Source organism: Heterodontus francisci, chromosome 14 (assembly GCF_036365525.1).
Source record: "Heterodontus francisci isolate sHetFra1 chromosome 14, sHetFra1.hap1, whole genome shotgun sequence".
Classification (NCBI taxonomy): domain Eukaryota; kingdom Metazoa; phylum Chordata; class Chondrichthyes; order Heterodontiformes; family Heterodontidae; genus Heterodontus; species Heterodontus francisci.
Genome location: NC_090384.1, coordinates 45,663,395 through 45,684,181, shown reverse-complemented (window position 1 = coordinate 45,684,181; position 20,787 = coordinate 45,663,395). Strand labels below are relative to the sequence as shown.

The window sequence follows — 20,787 nt, the reverse complement described above, 5'->3', positions numbered from 1 at the left end:
TTTATTTTTTTTTTAAACAGTAGTTATGTATTGAAACCATTTAGATGCATAAGTCAGTCACCAAAGTGTATTTGAAAGTGACCTTTATTTTATCTGCATTCCATGGGAGGACCATGGATGACCTTTGTTTTGAATCATCTACTTCCAAGAGATGGGCCCAGTCTTGAAGAGTTTAAAAGCCTTTCACTTCGTAGAAAATGAGCACATCATTGTTGGTCAACACTTCCCTTTTGAGAAATAAAATGCATAGTGCAGTATACAAAATATTTAGCATGGAAAATTTGAAAAATCTCAGCCAGTACTTACTGGTGACTGCTTGCTTTATTCCAGAAAACTTGTTGAATTTTTTTATTTTGCAAAGTAAAAGATTACAAACATGTAGTTCCTTACTCAAACTTGCTCTCAGTTTCAGTAAGTGTCTCCTTATATATGTTCAAGTCAGATCCTAATTAACACTCTCCATGTGCATATAATTAAACACAGTTGATCAATTTTAAAACTGCTGTTCATTGAAAGAAAATTAACCTGTTCACCAGACCCACCTACACCTCAATTTCCACAAGGTGCTTCCAGGAAAGTAATTGTTGAAATAATACTTGCTCTTTTCAATAGTCCAATATGCAAGCACATTGTTTATTGCTACCCCATATGGATCAGAAGAGCTAAAGTTAATATTCATAGTCTGTGGTAAGTTAACTGATTATAGCTGAGCAGCACTTGGGATCCAACAGTTAGTCTCAGCATGCTAAGGTTGGCCTCAACATCTTGGGCTAGGGAGATTTAAAAAAAAAAATTCAGCCAGCATTCAATTTCCTATTCACCGTCTAGCAGCTTCTGGGGGAAAGTGGGACAGGTTTGGTCTCAACTGCAATGCCCGTGCTGGAATAGCCTGCTAACACGTGCACACTGTTGGAATAGCCCTTTAACACGTAGAGGAATGGGCATTATGTTGTGGGTTGGTGAGCAAGTGCTACCTGTGGCGTTACACCCAGCAAAAGCCAGCATGGACAAAAGCAGAACAGAGAAAGCTGGCACTGAACCAAAAATATTGTACAAAATGTGCTGTCTGGGTTGACAGCCTTTGCAAACTTTGTGTTTTTGTTTTTTTAAAAAAAAACAGAGCACTTCTAAATTAATGAAAGACTCTCGATTGGATTTATGGGACGAGAAAGAATCTTATTTTTTAATGGCTATGTATCGAAACCATTTTGGCGCACAATGCGAATGCTGTGATGCAGAATAAAAACAAGAGTTGCAGAATAAAAACAAGAAATGCAGAAAATGTTCAGGCCAGTCAGCAGTTAAGAGAAAAGGCAGGTTAACATTTTGGCTGAGATTCTTCAGAATTATTTTATTTGAAATAATTCCAAACAGCAGCAGCACTTTTTTTTGTTTTTATGTAGGGCATGGTGAGAGTCCAGCAGGCTGTAGTTGAGGATGGCTTGTCTAATCAGAAGGATGAGTAAGATCATAGGTTTTGTTGTTTGTGTTGATGCAGGATAACAGGTAGCTGACAAGAAATTACAAAGCGGGAGTTCTGGTGAGCACTTCTGATGTAATGTATCAGAACACAAAAATTGAAGCATCATTTCTGGGATACTCATTGCTCGACTTCATTTACAATTTTTTTGGAAAACTTGAGTGTGACCTTTTTATGCTTATCATGGGCGTTTATAGTGTTGTGGAATAGAATACTTTCAATGTTAGGCGCAGTCTCAACATCAAGCACACCCCGGTCAGGTGCAACACATTTACCTTCCTATACTCTGCTCCAAAAATGTGCTTGTCTAACCTGTGGCTTCTTTAAATGATATTACCATGATAATATGAATAAGGGGAAAATTTATGCCACCGATGTCAACTATATTTAGATACCCCACATTTCACAGTTGTTCTGACCAAGGCGGCAGGAGTGCACTGTTTATTCTAGTCCCACTTCTCCACAGGTCACAGCATATATTTAAATTTTCCCACTTACTGATACAGTCAATCATGTACTCTATTTTTCCCCAGAATAAACACACCAACCAGGTTTCTTAGATAAGCAACAAAATTATCTGTTTATTAGAAGCCAAGTGTTAACCAATAATAAAGTAAAACGTACACATTGCAATATTAAAGCCCCTATTTATCCTAGCCCCCTGCCACGCACATACATATACACACACACACAGCGGTTAACCAGGAAAACAATAAAAGGGATTTTTGTTTACAGCTGTTATAAGGAAATAAAAGGAATAAAAAAGCACTTGCGCTGAAAAGAAGGTATGGAGAGATGTCCTTTGTTTTGGTTAGGTGTCCCAAATGTGTATATGTGGCTGTCACTAGGATCGTCCGAGAACCGTTCTTTCCTTGCAATGTTGATCGGTTTGGGTAGGCTTTCCATGAGATGCAGCTACTGAGGCACCAGATAGATCTGGCAGCAGGAGTGCATCAAAAGGTTTCAATTCCCACACATTCAACAGACAAGGTTCCGGTAAATGTAGGATTTCTTCAAATACAGTTGGAAATAAACTGGCACACTGGAAATGCAGTTTCTTTTTAAGAAAGAGATGAACAGGGTCATCTGTTGCAGGCCAAACCGCCAACTGCCTATAGGAATAGTTCAAAATGAAACTAAACATTCTAGAAGCTAAGTCTCCTGGCCCCTCTAAATCTTGGCTTGTCACTCCTTTGTAAACATCCCTCCAAGTTAGAAACAACTCCTGTTAGGCTATTTGAAAACAGGTGCCTTCCTGTAACTGTTCACAGTTCAAACTCAGTCTAACCTTCCAGTGACTTTAAAAAAAAAGTTCCAGCATCTATGGGATCCCTTTCTGTTTCAAAACACAAATTTTGAGAGTTTAGCAGAATAATGGAAACACTCGTAACACCTCTGCCCTTGGAGAAATGAAATAACATTTTTAAATGCGTTTCCTTACAATGTATAAAAAAAATGATGAAAACACTTTAAAACACATTTTCACGCTCATCCCCATTCACTCTCTACCTGTAGCTAATACAGTTTTGCTTTGTGCCATCTTTGCACTCATATAACTACAAACAAAGTTAGATTCGTGGCAAAGCATCTGCAATAACATTATTGCCCACAATGTGGATAATGTTTGTGATAGGGCAATTAGTAGTAAACTCCATTGGAACAGCCTGGCACTCTGGTTTTAAAATTTTTTCAGAGTATATCACCAAATCAGCTGATTGCAACCTTCCAAACAGAGGCACCCAGTTGTTCCAAGTGTTACTGGAGACCAGCACATCTCCAGATAAACCACAGTTAGGAACACTGGTACCACTGGGTTCACAAGTTTGAGAAGTTTTTGGGGTCCCCCTTAGCCCATATGGTATCAATTGGCACTGGAAAAGACCATCCAGTGTGACAAAAGCCGATATTTCTTTATCTTGTGGTGTTAAAGGAACTTGCCAGTATCCCTTTAACGCATCTATTTTTGTAAGAAGCATGACACTGCCCACTCTATCAATACAGTCTTCCAAGCGAGGGATTGGGTAGGAGTCCGCCTTTGTTACTGCATTAACTTTTCTGTTGTCTATACAGAGTCTAGTTGAAATGTCAGGTTTAGGCACCAAATCTATCAGTGAACTCCAGCTGCTTTGACTGAGTTCAATTTGGTGGTTTTCCAGAATGTATTGGATTTCTGCTTTTACCTGGGTCTGTTTGTCTGGACTTAAGTGGTGAGGATGCTGTTTCATAGGAACGGATTCCCCTACATGCACATGTGTGGCTAAGGTTGTACATCCTTGCTTATCTCTACAGACTCTCTTAAATGCTGTAAATAGCCTTGTTAGGTCTTCACATTGTTCTGCATCTAAATATGAACGCATAGTGTCCAATCTCCCTAGCAATTCAGTATCAGCTAACTGGTTGGTAGGAAGTTCAATTTGAGAATAGTCTAAGCTTACTTCTGTCTCATCCTCACTATCCCTTTCATTCTTCACTGTCCCTCTAATCTGACATACCTGGGCTTTCTATTCCTCCTCCTGGCGATGATATTGTTTTAATGTTATGAAAGTGATTTTTTTTTGTTAAATATTTTTAAAGGAATTTATGGTTAAACTGAATAAATGTTGGACAAAGTTTTTTTTTAAAGGAAGCCATCAGGGGGCTCTGAAGGAACTAATTTGGCAACCATGTTGCTGGTTGTCACTTGACACTATTTGGAGATAGGCAGAAACCCTGGTAACGGGCAGAGAAGTCACAAGTGTTCCTTTTGATTAGACAAGCCCAGTGGTGGTAGTGCACCTGAGATGGGCAGTAAACTGACCAGCTTTCTGGTTGTGTGTCAGTGTGTGTGTGTTTTATCTTCTGGAGTGAGATAAAGTCAAGTATGCTGCTGAAGAAGTGGAGAATTCCAAGGCAAAACAGAAGACTGTAGCCCAGCTTGCTTTCCAGCAATTCCCAAAAAGACTCCGAAGTCCATTGTGACAATTAGTCTGGTCTCCTGTCTCTGAGGAGGGCTTGCTAGAGTTGCTTCTTGACGCCGCTTGAAGATGTTGTACTGTGTGCCAGTTTTGGTGCAGCATATTTCATCTGTTTTCTTCAGGAGTGGGCAAGTGATCTGCCCGGGTTTTTTTGTAACGAAGCTCTGATCCAAAAATCCCTCTTTTTGTTGTTTGGTTTACCGGTATACGTATATTTATTTATTTAGAGATACAGCATTGAAACAGGCCCTTCGGCCCACCGAGTCTGTGCCGACCATCAACCACCCATTTTATACTAATTCTACACTAATCTGCTGGGTTGAGCACTACCTAGAACTGTACTCCAGGGAGAATGCTGTCACTGAGACTGCCCTCAATGCAGCCCAGCCTCTACCAGTCATGGATGAGCTGGACATACAGCCAACCAAATCGGAACTCAGTGATGCCATTGATTCCCTAGCCAGCGGTAAAGCCCCTGGGAAGGACAGCATTACCCCTGAAATAATCAAGAGTGCCAAGCCTGCTATACTCTCAGCACTACATGAACTGCTATGCCTGTGCTGGGACGAGGGAGCAGTACCCCAGGACATGCGCGATGCCAATATCATCACCCTCTATAAAAACAAAGGTGACCGCGGTGACTGCAACAACTACCGTGGAATCTCCCTGCTCAGCATAGTGGGGAAAGTCTTTGCTCGAGTCGCTCTGAACAGGCTCCAGAAGCTGGCCGAGCGCGTCTACCCTGAGGCACAGTGTGGCTTTCGTGCAGAGAGATCGACTATTGACATGCTGTTCTCCCTTCGTCAGATACAGGAGAAATGCCGTGAACAACAGATGCCCCTCTACATTGCTTTCATTGATCTCACCAAAGCCTTTGACCTCGTCAGCAGACGTGGTCTCTTCAGACTACTAGAAAAGATCGGATGTCCACCAAAGCTACTAAGTATCATCACCTCATTCCATGACAATATGAAAGGCACAATTCAACATGGTGGCTCCTCATCAGAGCCCTTTCCTATCCTGAGTGGTGTGAAACAGGGCTGTGTTCTCGCACCCACACTTTTTGGGATTTTCTTCTCCCTGCTGCTTTCACATGCGTTCAAATCCTCTGAAGAAGGAATTTTCCTCCACACAAGATCAGGGGGCAGGTTGTTCAACCTTGCCCGTCTAAGAGCGAAGTCCAAAGTACGGAAAGTCCTCATCAGAGAACTCCTCTTTGCTGACGATGCTGCTTTAACATCTCTCACTGAAGAATGCCTGCAGAGTCTCATCGACAGGTTTGCGTCTGCCTGCAATGAATTTGGCCTAACCATCAGCCTCAAGAAAACGAACATCATGGGGCAGGATGTCAGAAATGCTCCATCCATCAATATTGGCGACCACGCTCTGGAAGTGGTTCAAGAGTTCACCTACCTAGGCTCAACTATCACCAGTAACCTGTCTCTAGATGCAGAAATCAACAAGCGCATGGGTAAGGCTTCCACTGCTATGTCCAGACTGGCCAAGAGAGTGTGGGAAAATGGCGCACTGACACGGAACACAAAAGTCCGAGTGTATCAGGCCTGTGTCCTCAGTACCTTGCTCTACGGCAGCGAGGCCTGGACAACGTATGCCAGCCAAGAGCGACGTCTCAATTCATTCCATCTTCGCTGCCTTCGGCGAATACTTGGCATCAGGTGGCAGGACTATATCTCCAACACAGAAGTCCTTGAAGCGGCCAACACCCCCAGCTTATACACACTACTGAGTCAGCGGCGCTTGAGATGGCTTGGCCATGTGAGCCGCATGGAAGATGGCAGGATCCCCAAAGACACATTGTACAGCGAGCTCGCCACTGGTATCAGACCCACCGGCCGTCCATGTCTCCGTTATAAAGACGTCTGCAAACGCGACATGAAATCGTGTGACATTGATCACAAGTCATGGGAGTCAGTTGCCAGCATTCGCCAGAGCTGGCGGGCAGCCATAAAGACAGGGCTAAATTGTGGCGAGTCGAAGAGACTTAGTAGTTGGCAGGAAAAAAGACAGAGGCGCAAGGGGAGAGCCAACTGTGCAACAGCCCCAACAAACAAATTTCTCTGCAGCACCTGTGGAAGAGCCTGTCACTCCAGAATTGGCCTTTATAGCCACTCCAGGCGCTGCTTCACAAACCACTGACCACCTCCAGGCGCGTATCCATTGTCTCTCGAGATAAGGAGGCCCAAAAGAACACTAATCCCATATTCCTACCACATCCCCATCTGTCCCTATATTTCCCTACAACCTACCTATACTCGGGGCAATTTATAATGGCCAATTTACCTACCAACCTGCAAGTCTTTTGGCTGTGGGAGGAAACCGTAGCACCCGGAGAAAACCCACGCAGACACAGGGAGAACTTGCAAACTCCACACAGGCAGTACCCAGAATTGAACCCGGGTCGCTCGAGCTGTGAGGCTGCGGTGCTAACCACTGCGCCACTGTGCCGCCCTGTGTATCCATGAGTGATTTGAGATACTTAACCAAGATTAAACTAAAGGATTTGCCACACTTGTTAGCATTAGAGTTAAAATCAGGCCCTAAGTAAGTAGATATATTTGAAGTAATAGCACACCATTTGAAATTGGGAGAAGAAAGCAAACCGGGGGGTAGTGCAGTTGAATGAGCGAACATTTGGTTCCAGATGAGGCAGCTTGAACTTGACAATAAACGGAAAAGGAAATAGCAATAAGAAAACTTGAATAGGAAAAAGAAATAGAAAAATTTTAATTTGAGTTTGAAGAAGTAGTGGCAATGAAAATAATTGAGTTTGAGGAAAAGGAAAGACAAATGTTACGACCAGGTGAGAAAGAGGTCTAGCGTTCCCTTCACCTTCACCTGGTCTTACTGTAACAGGGTTTAATTTTAAACACCATGTTTTTAAGCTCCCTCTTGGTGAATCCTTGTTCGCCACTTTCCAATTATAAGGCAAAGAACCCAGCACAAACAGGCTTTCTTATGTTCAAAGAAGAAGAGTTGAAATTTTATTTCAACTTAAACTCTAATTCGGTTAACACCTGCGCCCACACTAGCGTGCATACGCAATACACACTTGCAGATAGAGACAGAGCAGAAGAAATAAAGTGGAAATGTTTGAGGCAATATCTGAAGAGTTTTTGTTACAGGTCTTCGAGCTCACTGTAGAGTCCTTGATTATAGGTAGATCTTGCTTTTTTTTGGGGCCCATTATTCTTCTTGAACCTTGTTTGCTGTAGGAGACTTTTCTCTCTTGGGGTTCATGTGTCTTCAGTGGATTCAGAGACTTGTGAGAAAGAGATGGGAGCAGGCAGGAGAGAGGTCTTCTCAGTCTGGGAGCAAACAGACTTTCTGCCCAAACAGTACAAATTCAAAAAAACTGAGGTTGCCCAGCAAGTTAGTTATGTGACTAGCTGGTTTGGCCATGTCCATTTGTGTATTTGGCCATCTTAGCAGTCAACCTGGAATGCGAGCTCCCCCACCTTCAACTTCTGGTGATCAGAAGTCCATTGTGGGTTGAATTTGTCAGGGAATGGCTGCTTTGTCCTTCCAAACACTGTCTGTTAATACGCAAATATTTTCCCAACCACAGATGATATGTTTAACAAGTCCTTTCTTCATTCCAGTAACATTTTATAATCAGTGTTCATGACAAAATTCATGTGCTTCATTCTTGGCAGGTGGGGACCTAGCATGACACAAAGCGAAAGGGAATACTAGATTAGAAAGCTGGAACTAAGTCAAAAGAGTGGTCTTGATTCCAGTGAAAGTTCTGGTGGGAAAGATCTGTCTCCAGCTCAGGACTCAGTGGCGAGCTGTTTAAATTTGTGCAAGCACTCCCGGAATTTGAGGAAAGGGACGTAGAGGCATTTTTCATTGCTTTTGATAAGAAAACTAGACAGATGAGGTGGTCGAAGGAAAGCTAAACACTGCTTATGCAAAGCAGGTTGATGGGCAGAGCTCATGAAGTTTATGCCATGATTTCTGAGGAGGCTTCTGTAGATTGAGATGGAATAAAAGGCTATTCTTGCTGCATATGAGAGACCCTGAAGCTTACTGACAGAAATTTCCTGAACCTCTGGAGATGATCTGGGTAGACTTATACAGCATTTGAGAGGGTAAATCAAATTAATTTTGATTGTTGGGTACGGGCACTAAAGATGGAAGCCCTGTATGAGAACCTTAGGGAATTAATTCTCTTGGAAGAATTTAAAAATTCACCCCTCCGTTAGTAAGAACCCATGTAGAGAACCAGAAGATTTCAAGGGCCAGACAAGCAGCGGAAATTGCTGATGATTGAGCTTGTGTATAAGCCCAAACCCTTTGTCCGTCACTCCCACAAACCCGTGATGGATAGAAGGTGGGAGGGTGAAAGGAAGGCAAGTAGCCGGGAGAACAAGGGACAGCTGGAAACGTCCCGGATCCCCTCTTCAGGCCAGAAAAGATGCTGAGGGTGGAAGTGAGGTCTACAAGCCTATGTGTTAACATTGTCACAAGATGGGACATCGTTCTACAGAATGCTGTATGTTGCGAGGTAAACCCATGGACTTGTTGGGGTACACAAAGCTAATGCAGAGAAAGGGGCTCTGATGGAGAGTACAGCAGATCAGACTGTAGCTCTAACTGCAGCTGTAAAGGTTACGACCAGGTGAGCAATGTGTCTAGGGGTCTCTTGCTGTCTTTACCTGGTCTTAGTGTAACAGGGTTTAATTTTAAACAGTGTTTTGAGCTCCCCTTTTTGTGAATCCTTGTTCACAGTTTCCAATTATATGGCAAAGAAATGAGCACAGACAGGCTTTCTTTGGTTTAAAGCCGAAAGATGAAATTTATTAAACCTTAAACTTAGTCTCTAATACGGTTCACGCCTAAGGATACCCCTACGCTAGCATGCACACGCGATATAAACATGCAGATAGGGATAGAAAAGAGCAGAAGAAAAGGTAAGCCAAACGGTTTGAGGCAATATCTTGTTACTATTTCTTGAGCTCACTGTAGCCCTTGATTGAAGATATGGTCTTGTGTTTCGTTGGGGCCCAGTAATTATCTTAAAACCTCGTTCACGTGGGAACCTTTCTCTCTTGGAGTCTCACGTGTTTTCACAAGATTCAGTTCCATGGGGAGAGATGAAGGCAGGCCGACAGGAGAGATGTTCTCAGTGCCAGGAGAGATCTTTACTCCATGAGTACACGGCTTTGTCTGTCTCAAATCCCTTTGAGAGTTCAAATTCAAAACAAAACTCCTAAGTTGCCCAGCAGGTTAGTCATGTGACTAGCTCCTTATATGAAAAACTCTCTCCAATATCCTTTGGAAGTTCAAATTTCTCTTCAGCCAGTTAGCCATGTGACTGAAACTGGTCTGACCACTTCTGTGTATTGGAGAAGTAACTGCTAGGTCCCCATTGTTTCTACATTGTCTGGTACTCCGTAAATGTACTTCCAGTCAGGGTTTGCAATTTTTAAGTTTTAATGTTCATGTGGCAAAATAATGTGTGCCTCAGTCTTGGCAAGTGAGGTTTGCCTTACAAAAGCTAATGTGCGTGTAGGGGTTGAGAATAAGATACCTGAAAGTTGTAGGGAATTCTTGTCGAAAGGAAAGGTAACTCCATATCCCTCCAGTGAGACAGGCAAACCTACAGTTATACGTAGGGATACAGGAGCCACCCAAACTCCTGTGCTGGGGAAAGGTATAACATTTCCACCAGAGAGCGCACTGAATGCGAAAGTTTTAGTGAATGGTTTTGGCGGGGAATATATACCCGTACCTTTGTATCAAGTGCACCTAGAGTGTGACCTAATGTCTGGAATGGTATCTGTAGGAGTTGCCGGTAGATGGAATTGACCTACTCCTTGGGAATGATTTGGTTGGAGCAAAAGTATTGGCTTCTCCCGTAGTCACTGAGTAACCATGTTAAGGTTAAGGGTCAGAACAGTTACAGGAAAAGGTTCCAGGAATTTTTCCTTCGTGTGTAGTAACCTGAGCAATGGCTAAACAAGTTCCATTGTCGGAGGTGCAGTTGGCACCACAGACAGATAGCCGAATATCTGAAACTTTCTTTGGGGATTTAGATAATCCAATGAAATGTTTATTAAATCGTCTGTGATCACAGTTCAGCAAGCTGTTCCAGAGTTAAATATAGTGATACAATCGGCTCTGATGGAAGCTGAGGCAAAAGGAGTTCCAGACAACTATTATATTGAAGGTGGGTTCTGATGAGGAAGTGAAGACTGCCTCACAGACCTGCGGACGAAGGGTGTACGGTTGTTCAACAAAAAATGGTGCCACCAAAGTATTGCCGGGAATTATTAAGATTAGCGCATGACATTCCTATAGCATGACATATGGGGATCCGGAAGACCAAATCACGTATAAGTCAACTAAAGCCTGTCTACCTGACGTGAACCCAACCAAACCTGACTACATGTGTCTGGGTTGGGTCTGTATTCTGTGTCCAGCATTTGGGCACTGGTCAGGTCGGGCTGGACTGTAATGTTTAGCTTTGGCAGTCTTGGTGCCACTTGTCATGTCCACTTATATGAAAACCCCAATATAAATACATAGGTATTAAAACTTAAGTGTGACATTTTTAAACGAAACTTTTCACTGTTATGATTTTAAAAAACATTTTAAAATGTGGGAACACATGCTTTATTTTTCCAGACTGGTTGTAAGTCTGGAAATTTTTGTGAATTGCATTTATGCGGTAATAGTCTAAAGTCATTTTAAATACAATGAAATTCAGTAGCACAAATTAGAGGCTGCCTTCTCTGCCCAAAGGAAACCCTGGAGTAGATTGTAAGGTCCATTGATATTTCAGTTATCGTGGCTGCCAAAGTGGTATGAAATTTACTGGATAATTTGAGTAACTGTCATGTGAGATAAAATTAGCCTCTACTGTCTCCTTTTATCCATAACACATGCTTAAAATATAATTTATGAACTTGTTTGTTTTAACATTGCAAGTACAGACTTGAAAAAATATCTGTACTGCTCTGCCCAGACCACCCTGGTTGTAAGCATGTTGATGATTTGTCTTGTCTTAAAAAAAAACCCAAAAATTTTCAAGAATTAGATCTACCCAGTTATTGAAAGAGGACAAAAAAAATTAGTCTACCATGGAATTCCATGATGAGATTGTTTATGTAGAATGTCATGTTGTAGCTGTTGTGTGATGTACATCTGGAAAGCTGCCACATTATGATTGAAAGCGAGTGCCATTGACCACATCAATGGATTTTGTGGACAAAATCCACTAGGAATTATGAGGTAAGCCAAAACACAGGATCCACTTGCTTAATTCTCATTACTGAGTGGGTAAGAGACTAACTTATACTCAAATTATCTTAGTTTTGATAATCCAGTGTTTCAAATGCAAATATTAAAAATGAAAATGCATAGAACCAATATTTATTGTATCTCGTCTAGACGTTAATTGGCATTGTGCACACTTTTTTTTGCTTATAACAAAGTGGTGTGCACGAGGTTGAATAATCACCACTGGCCATCCAAGTATAAATTCTAAGTCTTCCACAGTAATGAATTAAAACACCCTGGCATATTAATCTGCTGTTACAGCCTATATTCGTCGACCTAATAGCTTGTGTTCCTTGAATGAAGTATTCCTCCAATCACAAAGGGCTGGTGTTCTGTTCCATGGGAGTGAATAGAGAGTTGGCTATCTCTAGAAACTTTGGATCATGTCAAAACCATTTTGAAGACATTAAACAGTGTAGCATTATCAATGCAATATTTCCCCATCAAATGTAGATAGTTTCAAACAAGCTATAATGGCTGTAGAAGTAATGTTGATTGATTTTCAAAAGCAAGCCTTTGCCCCATTACTTGCCAACTGACTGTTTCACAGGAGCATACAACTAATATTGCAGAGAGAAAACCATCTGAGCTTAACTTAAAAAAAAAAATCAACGTACGCGTAGGAATATACAGGATGTTAGGTGGTTCTTTTCCCAGAGAATGTAGAACCTCTGGAATACATTGTCAGCTGGGTTCTGAATTTCTCAGTGGCTTCAAGAGGGAGCTCGATCAGTTCCTGTCTGTGAGAAAGATTGCGTCACTTAGAAGGTAAGTTTATTTATAGTTAACACGTGGTCCATGTAATCTCCTGGACAGGTTTTCGACTGCCAGGGCAGCAGGGCATTGGAGAGGAAATTTACTGAATTTTTCCCCCGCATTGGCCACTCCTTGTAGATTTAGATGCGAGTTAGGGAGAAGGAAGAAGCGTTTAGCCATGATGGTCCAGCTGTCTTGATGTGGGGCAGTCTTGATAGGCCAGCTAGTCTTCCTGCGTTATTTCTGTAAGTTTGTAAGCTAGAAATTTCCCTCTATGTCTATTCAAATTATACAGGGACCTGAATGCAACAAATGCTACAAGTACCTCCTTCCTCCGTATTGTAGACAGAGAAGTAAGTAGCAGAGGATCTAAAACAGGCAAAAGTTGGTTATGCTCGCTGACAGCACCATGTCTGGATTCCTGAACTGTCTGCTAATGCAAGAGTAATGTGGTTGGCTCATCCTTACACTTGTTGACTTATCTTGTCTACTTTAGGCACCCTAGCAGAGTTTGGGAACTCTCTGACACAGTACTACTGATGTAGATTTTCCAATTGCAGTTCCCATTAGCTGGTGATATTTTCTTTTTAATCTACAATTTTTTTCTGTTTCAATATTATGTTTGATATTTTCAGCTCAGTGCGGGCTTGAAAAGAAATTAGAGGACTCTGGCCCGGGTCGGGTTCGGGTTGGCTGTTGTTGGGTCGGGCCCGGGCCGAATTTTAATTTTATACCCAAGCCAGGCTTTAAAGTCAATATTATTACTGGCCAGATCTTTCCAAGGATGTGGAAAGCTTGCAGTGTGGCTCAAGAACACCTTAAAGCTTCCCAAACAACTATGAAAAAAATGGGCAGACAAGCATGCTAAGACCCAAACATTTCAACCAGGAGGATGACATGTTGTATTACTACCTTTACGGGGTGAACCATTGAAAGCACGGTTCAGTAGTCCATTTAAAGTAGTCAAGAGAATTGGGAAGGTAAATTATTTGATTGACAGCCCAGATTGCCGGAAAAAGAGTCAACTGTGTCATATCAATATGTTAAATAATATTATCGCCAGGAGGAGGATAAGCAAGTACAGATATGTCAGGTAGTAGGTACAATTAAGAACGAAAGGGATAGTGAGGATGAGGCAGAAGGAGGTCGAAACAATTCTCAAATTGAACTTCCTACTATCCGGTTAGCTAATACTGAATTGCTAGGAAGGTTGGACACTTTGTTCTGCATCTAACTATGAAAGCAACGAGAAGACCTAACCAGGCTAGTCACAGCATTCAAAAGGATCTATAGGGATAAGCCAGGATGTACAACCTTAGCCACACACTATGTGGATGCAGGGGAATCCGTTCCTATAAAACAGCATCCTTACCGCTTAAGTCCAGGGAAACAGGCCCAAATAAAAGCAGAATTCCAATACATTCTAGCAAGTCACCTAATTGAACCCAATCAAAGCAGTTGGAGTTTACCGATAGGTTTAGACACTAAACCTAAAGGTTCAACGAGACTTTGCATCAACTGAAGAAATGTTAATGTAGTAACAAAGGCAGACTTCTACCCAATTCCTCACTTGGAAGACTGTATTGACAGAGTGGGCAGTGCCATGTTTCTTACAAAGGTATATTTGTTAAAGGGATACTGGCAAACTCCTTTAATGCCCTGAGCTGAAGAAATGTCAGCTTTTGTCACATTGGATGGGCTTTTCCAGTGCCAAGTGATACCATGCAGGTTAGGGGGTATTCCAGAAACTTCTGAGAGACCAGTGAACTCAGTGGTAGCAAATGTTCCTAACACAGTAGTTTACCTTGCTGATTTGCTGTTTGACAGTGACACTTGGAAGGAACACTTGGAACAACTGGGGGCTTTGTGTTGAAGGTTGCAATTGGCTGATTTGTCTTAACTTTTGTGGAAAAATTTAAAACCCAGAATATTTTGTCGGAGCTTCCTGTTGCAGCCCTATCATTTGAAGAGTGTCCACATTTTGGACAAAAATATTGTTAATGCAGTTGCTTTGTCACGAATCTAACTTTGAATGAAATGAGTAAAGATGGTCCCAAGAAAAATGTTGTTAACTACAAGTAAAGAGGGAATGGGGACATGAGTGTGAGAATGTGTTTAAAATGTTTCCAACTTCTGTTTTTTTATTCATTGTAATGAAACATTCAAAAATGGCGTTTCATTTCTCTAAGGGCGGGGGTGTTATGAAGATTTCCATTTTTTGTTGAAACTGGAGAATCTATATTTTTAAAATTGAAAAGGGTTTCATGGACATTGAATCATGTGGAGATTGCTGAACTTTGTGGGTGTTTTTTTGAAAGGAAGATCAACAGAAGGTTGACCAGTAAACAGTTTTTATTGGAAGGCATAATGTTTGAAAGAACCCAGTAGTGGGTTGTGTTCTAACTTGAAGGGACAGATGTTTGCAAGGAAATGATAGACCACAATTTATGGCTGTCAAAAAATTGCTGCTGAACAGTTAGTATCATTTTAAACTCTTCAAAAAAGAAAACAGCTGATTTAGCTAAAAACACGCAGTTGGAGTTTGCTTATTGACCTGCCAGGAGAACAGAAGAAAATCCAGACAACTGTAATCCCTTTTTGAAGAATCTCTGCTCTTGCAAAGCAAATCCTGTATCAAGTTATACTGTTGCCTCCTGCATTTGAAGAAATCTTAAATGTTTGCAGAAACCTTGCATCTTTAAAAAAACTTTGCATCGAATGTGTGAGAACTGAAACCTTTGTTGCTGCACACCTGATGTAAGACCTATGTGAAGTCTTCTGTAGCTGCATTTCTTGAAAGCCTACACAGACTGTTCATTAGCAATGCCTGGAAAGATTCCTAGTGGCAGCCGCCTATTTGCCTTCGGGACACCTCGCCGAAACAAAGGACTTCCATATCTTCTCTTCAGTCTAAGTTTTTTTTTGTTCCTTCTATTTCTTTGTTGTAATTGTAAACAAGAATCCCTTTTTTCCCGGTTAATTTTGCATGCGTGCATATAATTCTGTTGATTAATGAAGCCTGGTAGGTGTACCTTATTCTGGGGCCAAATAGAGCATTTGAGAGTATCTGATTGTTCCAATAAGTGGGAAAATTTAAATATATGTTATGACCTGTGGAGAACTGGGACTGAATTAGCAGTGCGTTCCTCCCGCCTCTGTCGTACCACTAAAACCTGTAGACTCATTAGCTGAATCCCTCGTGGCAAACAAAATAAATTCTAGCCCTTTAGCCCAATCATGGGGATAGTCATGACTGCATGTGGGTTTTGTGGGTCTAATGGTACCTTTCTAAAGCTCCCTGTGTCTCTGGGTGGCATGCTGAAGACTTCAGCTGTGTTAGACCCAAATTACCCATAACTTGCTGAAAAGTTTTAGGCATGAAGTTGGAACCTTGATCAGACTGAATCTCAAATCGGTAATCCATATCTAGTGAAGAACTGGGTTAACCTAGCTACTGCTACTTCAGCAGAAATTGTTCTCAAGGGAATGGCCTCTGGGAACCGAGTAGTCATATCCATGATGGTGAGTATATATTGGTGTCCCTCTTTTGTTTTCGGTAAACGTCCTACACAGTCTACCAATGCCCGACTAAGTGGTTCCCCAATAACAGGTATGGAAATTAGAGGTGCCGGTTTTATGGCAGGTTGCGGTGGCACGTATGGCACGTTTTACAAAACTGCACCAGGTCCTTGGAAAGACCTGGCCAGTAATAATGTTGACTTGTATGTGATTGGTACTTCTAGATACCCACATGTCCCACTATAAGGATGTCATGTGCTAACCTTAATAGTTCCCGGCGATACTTTGATTAACAACCATCCATTCTTCATCCACAGGTCTGTGAGGAGGTCATAAGAATCCCATCTTTAATATAATAACCTCTGGAACTCTGTGTCTCAGCTTCTGTTTGAGCTGATTGTGCCACTTTATTTAACTCTGGATCAGCTGCTGAGCCATGATCAGAAAAGACTTAATAAACATTTCCTTTGGATTAACCAAATCCCCAAAGAAAGTTTCAGATATTTGACTGTCTGACTGTGATGCCAATTTTACTTCTGACAGTGGAACTTCTTTAGCCATTTCTTGGGTTACTGTACAAGAAGGAACATTTTCCTGTAACTGTTCTGTCTCTTTAAACTTCACTTGGTTTCTCTGTTACTATTCGAGAAACTACTACTTTTGCTGCAGACAAATCATTCCCCAGGAGTAGGTCAAGTCTGTCTACTGGCAAACTATGGACAACTCCCACACCTACCATTCCAAGAGAGAGATGAACAGGGTTGCAGGCAAAACCACCAACTGTCTGTTGTAATAGTTCAAAATGAAACTAAACATTCCAGAAGCTAAGTCTCCTGACCTCTAAATCTTGGCTTGTCACTCCTTTGTAGACATCTCTCCAAGTCACAAACAACCCCTGCTGAGTTATTTGAAAACAGGTGCTTTCCAGTAGCTGTTAAGTTCAAACTCAGTCCAACCTTCCCTGGCCTCCCTTTTTAAAAAAAACCCCAAAGTTCCAGCATCTATGGAATACCTCCATTTCAAAACACACATTCTCAAAATTTAACAAAAAATGGAAACACTCAAGTGTCTAATCTTATTTCCTTTGTTTTTTTGAAAAAAACTGAATTTAATTTTAATTCTGCTTTGGGTGCACTGAGAATAGTGGAGGAAGTGTTGTAGAAGAAAGGATAGTAAAGGTAGGATTGATGGAAAAAATCAATGGAAATGGCATCACATTGCTAGTATGTTTTGTTCACTGAATTTAAAGGATGTCTTATGCATGATGTGCTGTTGATTGATGTACTTGTGCAAAAGTACAAATAATTCATTTTTTTTTGTAGGTGTTGCACTGAAATTTGCTTAACCTAGATTCCTTATTTTGTGCTTTGTCTTACATTTTCCTATTCTTGCTCTGCAGGAGAATCTGTTACCAAGAGGCGTCGCAGTGTTTTGGTCTAGTAAGCAGCAGAGTGGAAGTGTTGGACCCCAGTGGAGGAACCACTGTCTTGAGACCAAGTGCCAGCACTCAGGTGAAAACATGCTTAGAGAGAGATGCTTTAAGTTTTTAGACACCAAAGTCCTTTTTAAAACAAAGGTGTTTTGCATTTATGTATCTAATAAAGAGAAATGTCCAAGATGGCTCACAAAAGAGAATAGGAGCAGACGTCATGCTTTTGCAAGGGAGTCTGGAGAGGTGAACAAAAGCTGGGTTGTAGAGTTGAGCTTTGTAAAAGTCGCAAGTGGGAATGGAGTTGGAGAGGGTGTTCCAAAGAATATGATCACGGCAGCTGAAGGCTCAACTACCAAAAGTGGAGGAGAGGATTCACAAGGAGCCAGAGTCAGTGGACTGGAAAATGTGAGGGGGACACAGTTGCACAATTGTAGGAGTGGAACTGTGGAGGGTTTTCTTTTAGACAATATCAAGATCTTTTGGTCAGTGAGAATTAGGAAGATGGTTGAGTGGACCTTCGAACAAGACAGGATACAGGCAGCAGAGTTTTGGGTGATTTACAGTTTTTTGGAGTTTGGAAGAACATTAAAGGAATCAAGTCTCGAGGTTAAATAAGTATTGGAAAACGTTTCTGTGGTAGTGGATATAAAGTGGGGTTGGGGCAATATAATGTTGCAGGGGTGGAAATAAGTCTTCTCGGCAGTGGATAGGTCAGGGGTCTGCAACCTGTGGCTCCAGAGCCGCATGCGGCTCTTTAGCATCTCATTTGCAGCTCCCAGCCTTTTCCAGTTAGATCGCATTCACATGAAAAAAGCCTGAACGTAATTAAGTCAAACAAAATAAAAGCTGTGTTTTTATAGTGGAGATAAAAAGCTAATCATTTATGCTGTACTGCAGGATTTCAAATGATTGATTATTTTAATGTAAAACATCATTGTGCTCTAAATAAATCTGTTGAGTGGTATGGCTACACCATGGTTATAGAATAATGCCTTTGGTTCGAGGAACAGGATTTATGGTAGTGACCATTATTGTTTCTAATATAGTTGAAACGATAAATTATTCTGAATGTGCTATTATTTTTATATCACGAGAATGAATAGCAGCAAAAGTAGTCTTAATTCTATGCATCTTAAGCTATGGTTTATTTTAAAGATGATTTTACTGATGAAATTAAAGTAAAAAGTCAAATAATTGATGATCCAGAGTTAGGTCTATTTTAATTTCATTTTTTCTATTGGTACATAAATTCAATACGTGTATTTTATTGTATAAGCATGTTATGCATTCTACCAGAGACACTTGGCAATTTGCCAAGTATTTGATTTAGAAATGTCAAAAGCTCATCTTGTGGTTCCCAATTCATTTTCAGTAATTAAAAAAAAGACAAGTCTATTCAGGTTAAAAAAAAAAGTTGTTGACCCCTGGGATAGGACATAGGGTTTGATGCTCAACTAGGTCAAAGGGAATGCTGCGATTGTGCGCATCTGGTTCAGCCAGAGTGACCACCCAGGAAGGATGATAAAGGCAATGGCAAGGGTCTGGAACTTTTTGACAAAAGCTTTGATCTTTCTGGTGTTCAAAATTTGAAAATTATGCCACATCCACAACTTGGTGCTGGAGAGGCAGTACAATAGGATGGAGGTAGTCTAAGGGAGGGATGGAATTTGTCTTGTCTGTGGTTGTGTCACTGCAGAGCAGCATGTATTTGAGAAAGAGGAAGGGACCAAACCTGGATCTCGAGGTAGCAAGGGGAAACCATTGCTGGAAATGTGCTAGCCATGTTGTGATCATCATCTTAGGCAGTGCCTTGGGATCAAGGATGACTTGCTTCCACTTTAGTTTGCTTCGCTCTGAGATGGTGGAGTCCAGTGCATGATCTGCAGACTCTGCCTCATGAAGGGCAGGTGGTGCTTGAAGGGTCAGGGGTAGATGAGTAGTTTGGAGGTTTGTGCGCTTCCTCTTAGGCCTTGACTTCGCTGTACCCTGGGTGAACAAGGGTTGAGAGGTGGTGAGTGACTTGGTGGGGACAAGGATATTGAATGGAGCAGTGGTATAATGTGTTGAAGCTCCATGGGGGAGGTTTGGCAATTGAGAGAATGAAGGAGGCAGTGAAACGGTGGCAGATTTTTCCAGGAAGAATAGTGGAGCAGGTAAATGTGGATGGTAAGGGAGATGAAGAAGTAGCTGCAGATGTTCATATCAAGACTTTGGAGGTGGTGTTGCCATTTCAGTTAATGAGATCAAAGGCAAGCCATGCATGTGAGTGGAGAATTGATCTGAAGGGTGAGGTTGAAAGAGGACCGAAAAACAGAATCAAGGAAGAGGGAGCGAGGGGAATTAAGGTAAACGTCGAAAACTAGAATTGCTCAGTGCACTGCCCGAAGGAAAATACTGCCAAGAAATTGCCGTGGAACTTGGGATATTAGACACCAAGAACTTCCATTGAAAGATAGGAAGGGATGAACGTGTGAAGTGCTTAGATGAGGAAAACGTACCCTAGGAGTAAGGAGAGTTCCTGGCATGAACTTAAGGGCCCACTATTGCAATTTGTCTGGGACATATGGTGAATCATACACACTGGCAGGAGTCTTTGATGAGGGAGAATCACCATCTGTATGGCAAGTCTCTTTCAGTACCAGGATGGCATTTGATTCAACAATGAAGAAACTGTGGATCATGAGGGGCTTACTTGTGAGGTAGTGAACATTCTGGAGAGTGATAGAGCGAGTTAACAATCTATTTGTCCCCAGAATAAAGCACACTAACCAGGTTTCTTCAATCAACAACAAAATTAACTTTATTACAAGGCTGCGTTTGCTGACATTGCAACCACTAAGTAGTGCAGTACTTGCGCATGCACAAATGCAGTCTCATGCACTGAAATGTCACTGCTCAATTATCTCAAAAATCAAATTCAATTCAATCACTGTGATCCACCCCAAACAGTATCCCGCTTCTCTTCCCTGGCACTGCCTCCCACACCCATCTGCTTGCCGCACGCTCCAGGCCTCACCGCTGCCTTCCCTCAGCTGCTCACTCACTGCTTTAAACCCCCCACCCCCGTCAGCCACTCGCTCCTGTTTGCCACTGCATCCTCATCAGCTTCTCGCTCCGCTCACCACTTCAACCCCAACACCCTGTCGTCGGCCACTTGCTCCAGGCCTCGCCACTTCATCCCCATCAGCCGTTTGCTCCTGCTTCTCCCCCCACCCTCCTGCTCCTGCTCCCCATGGGGAAAGTGGGGGAGAGAGAGTGGTAAGGTGGGGGGGTGGGGTTGGTGGGTGGGTGTGGGGGTTAGGTTCCTGCTGGGTGGTGGGGCTGGATGAAGTTCCAGTCCG

At 42.0% G+C, this 20,787-nt stretch overlaps 1 protein-coding gene across 1 annotated transcript in view; it reads left to right on the top strand.

The window, feature by feature from the left end:
• Positions 1-20,787, top strand: part of ddb1 (damage-specific DNA binding protein 1) — a 149,321-nt gene that overhangs the window by 62,662 nt on the left and 65,872 nt on the right. Inside the window, exon 18 of the mRNA XM_068046122.1 lies at positions 17,414-17,525. Within this exon, the coding sequence (XP_067902223.1) occupies positions 17,414-17,525 (112 nt within the window). The remainder of the gene's footprint in view (positions 1-17,413; positions 17,526-20,787) is intronic.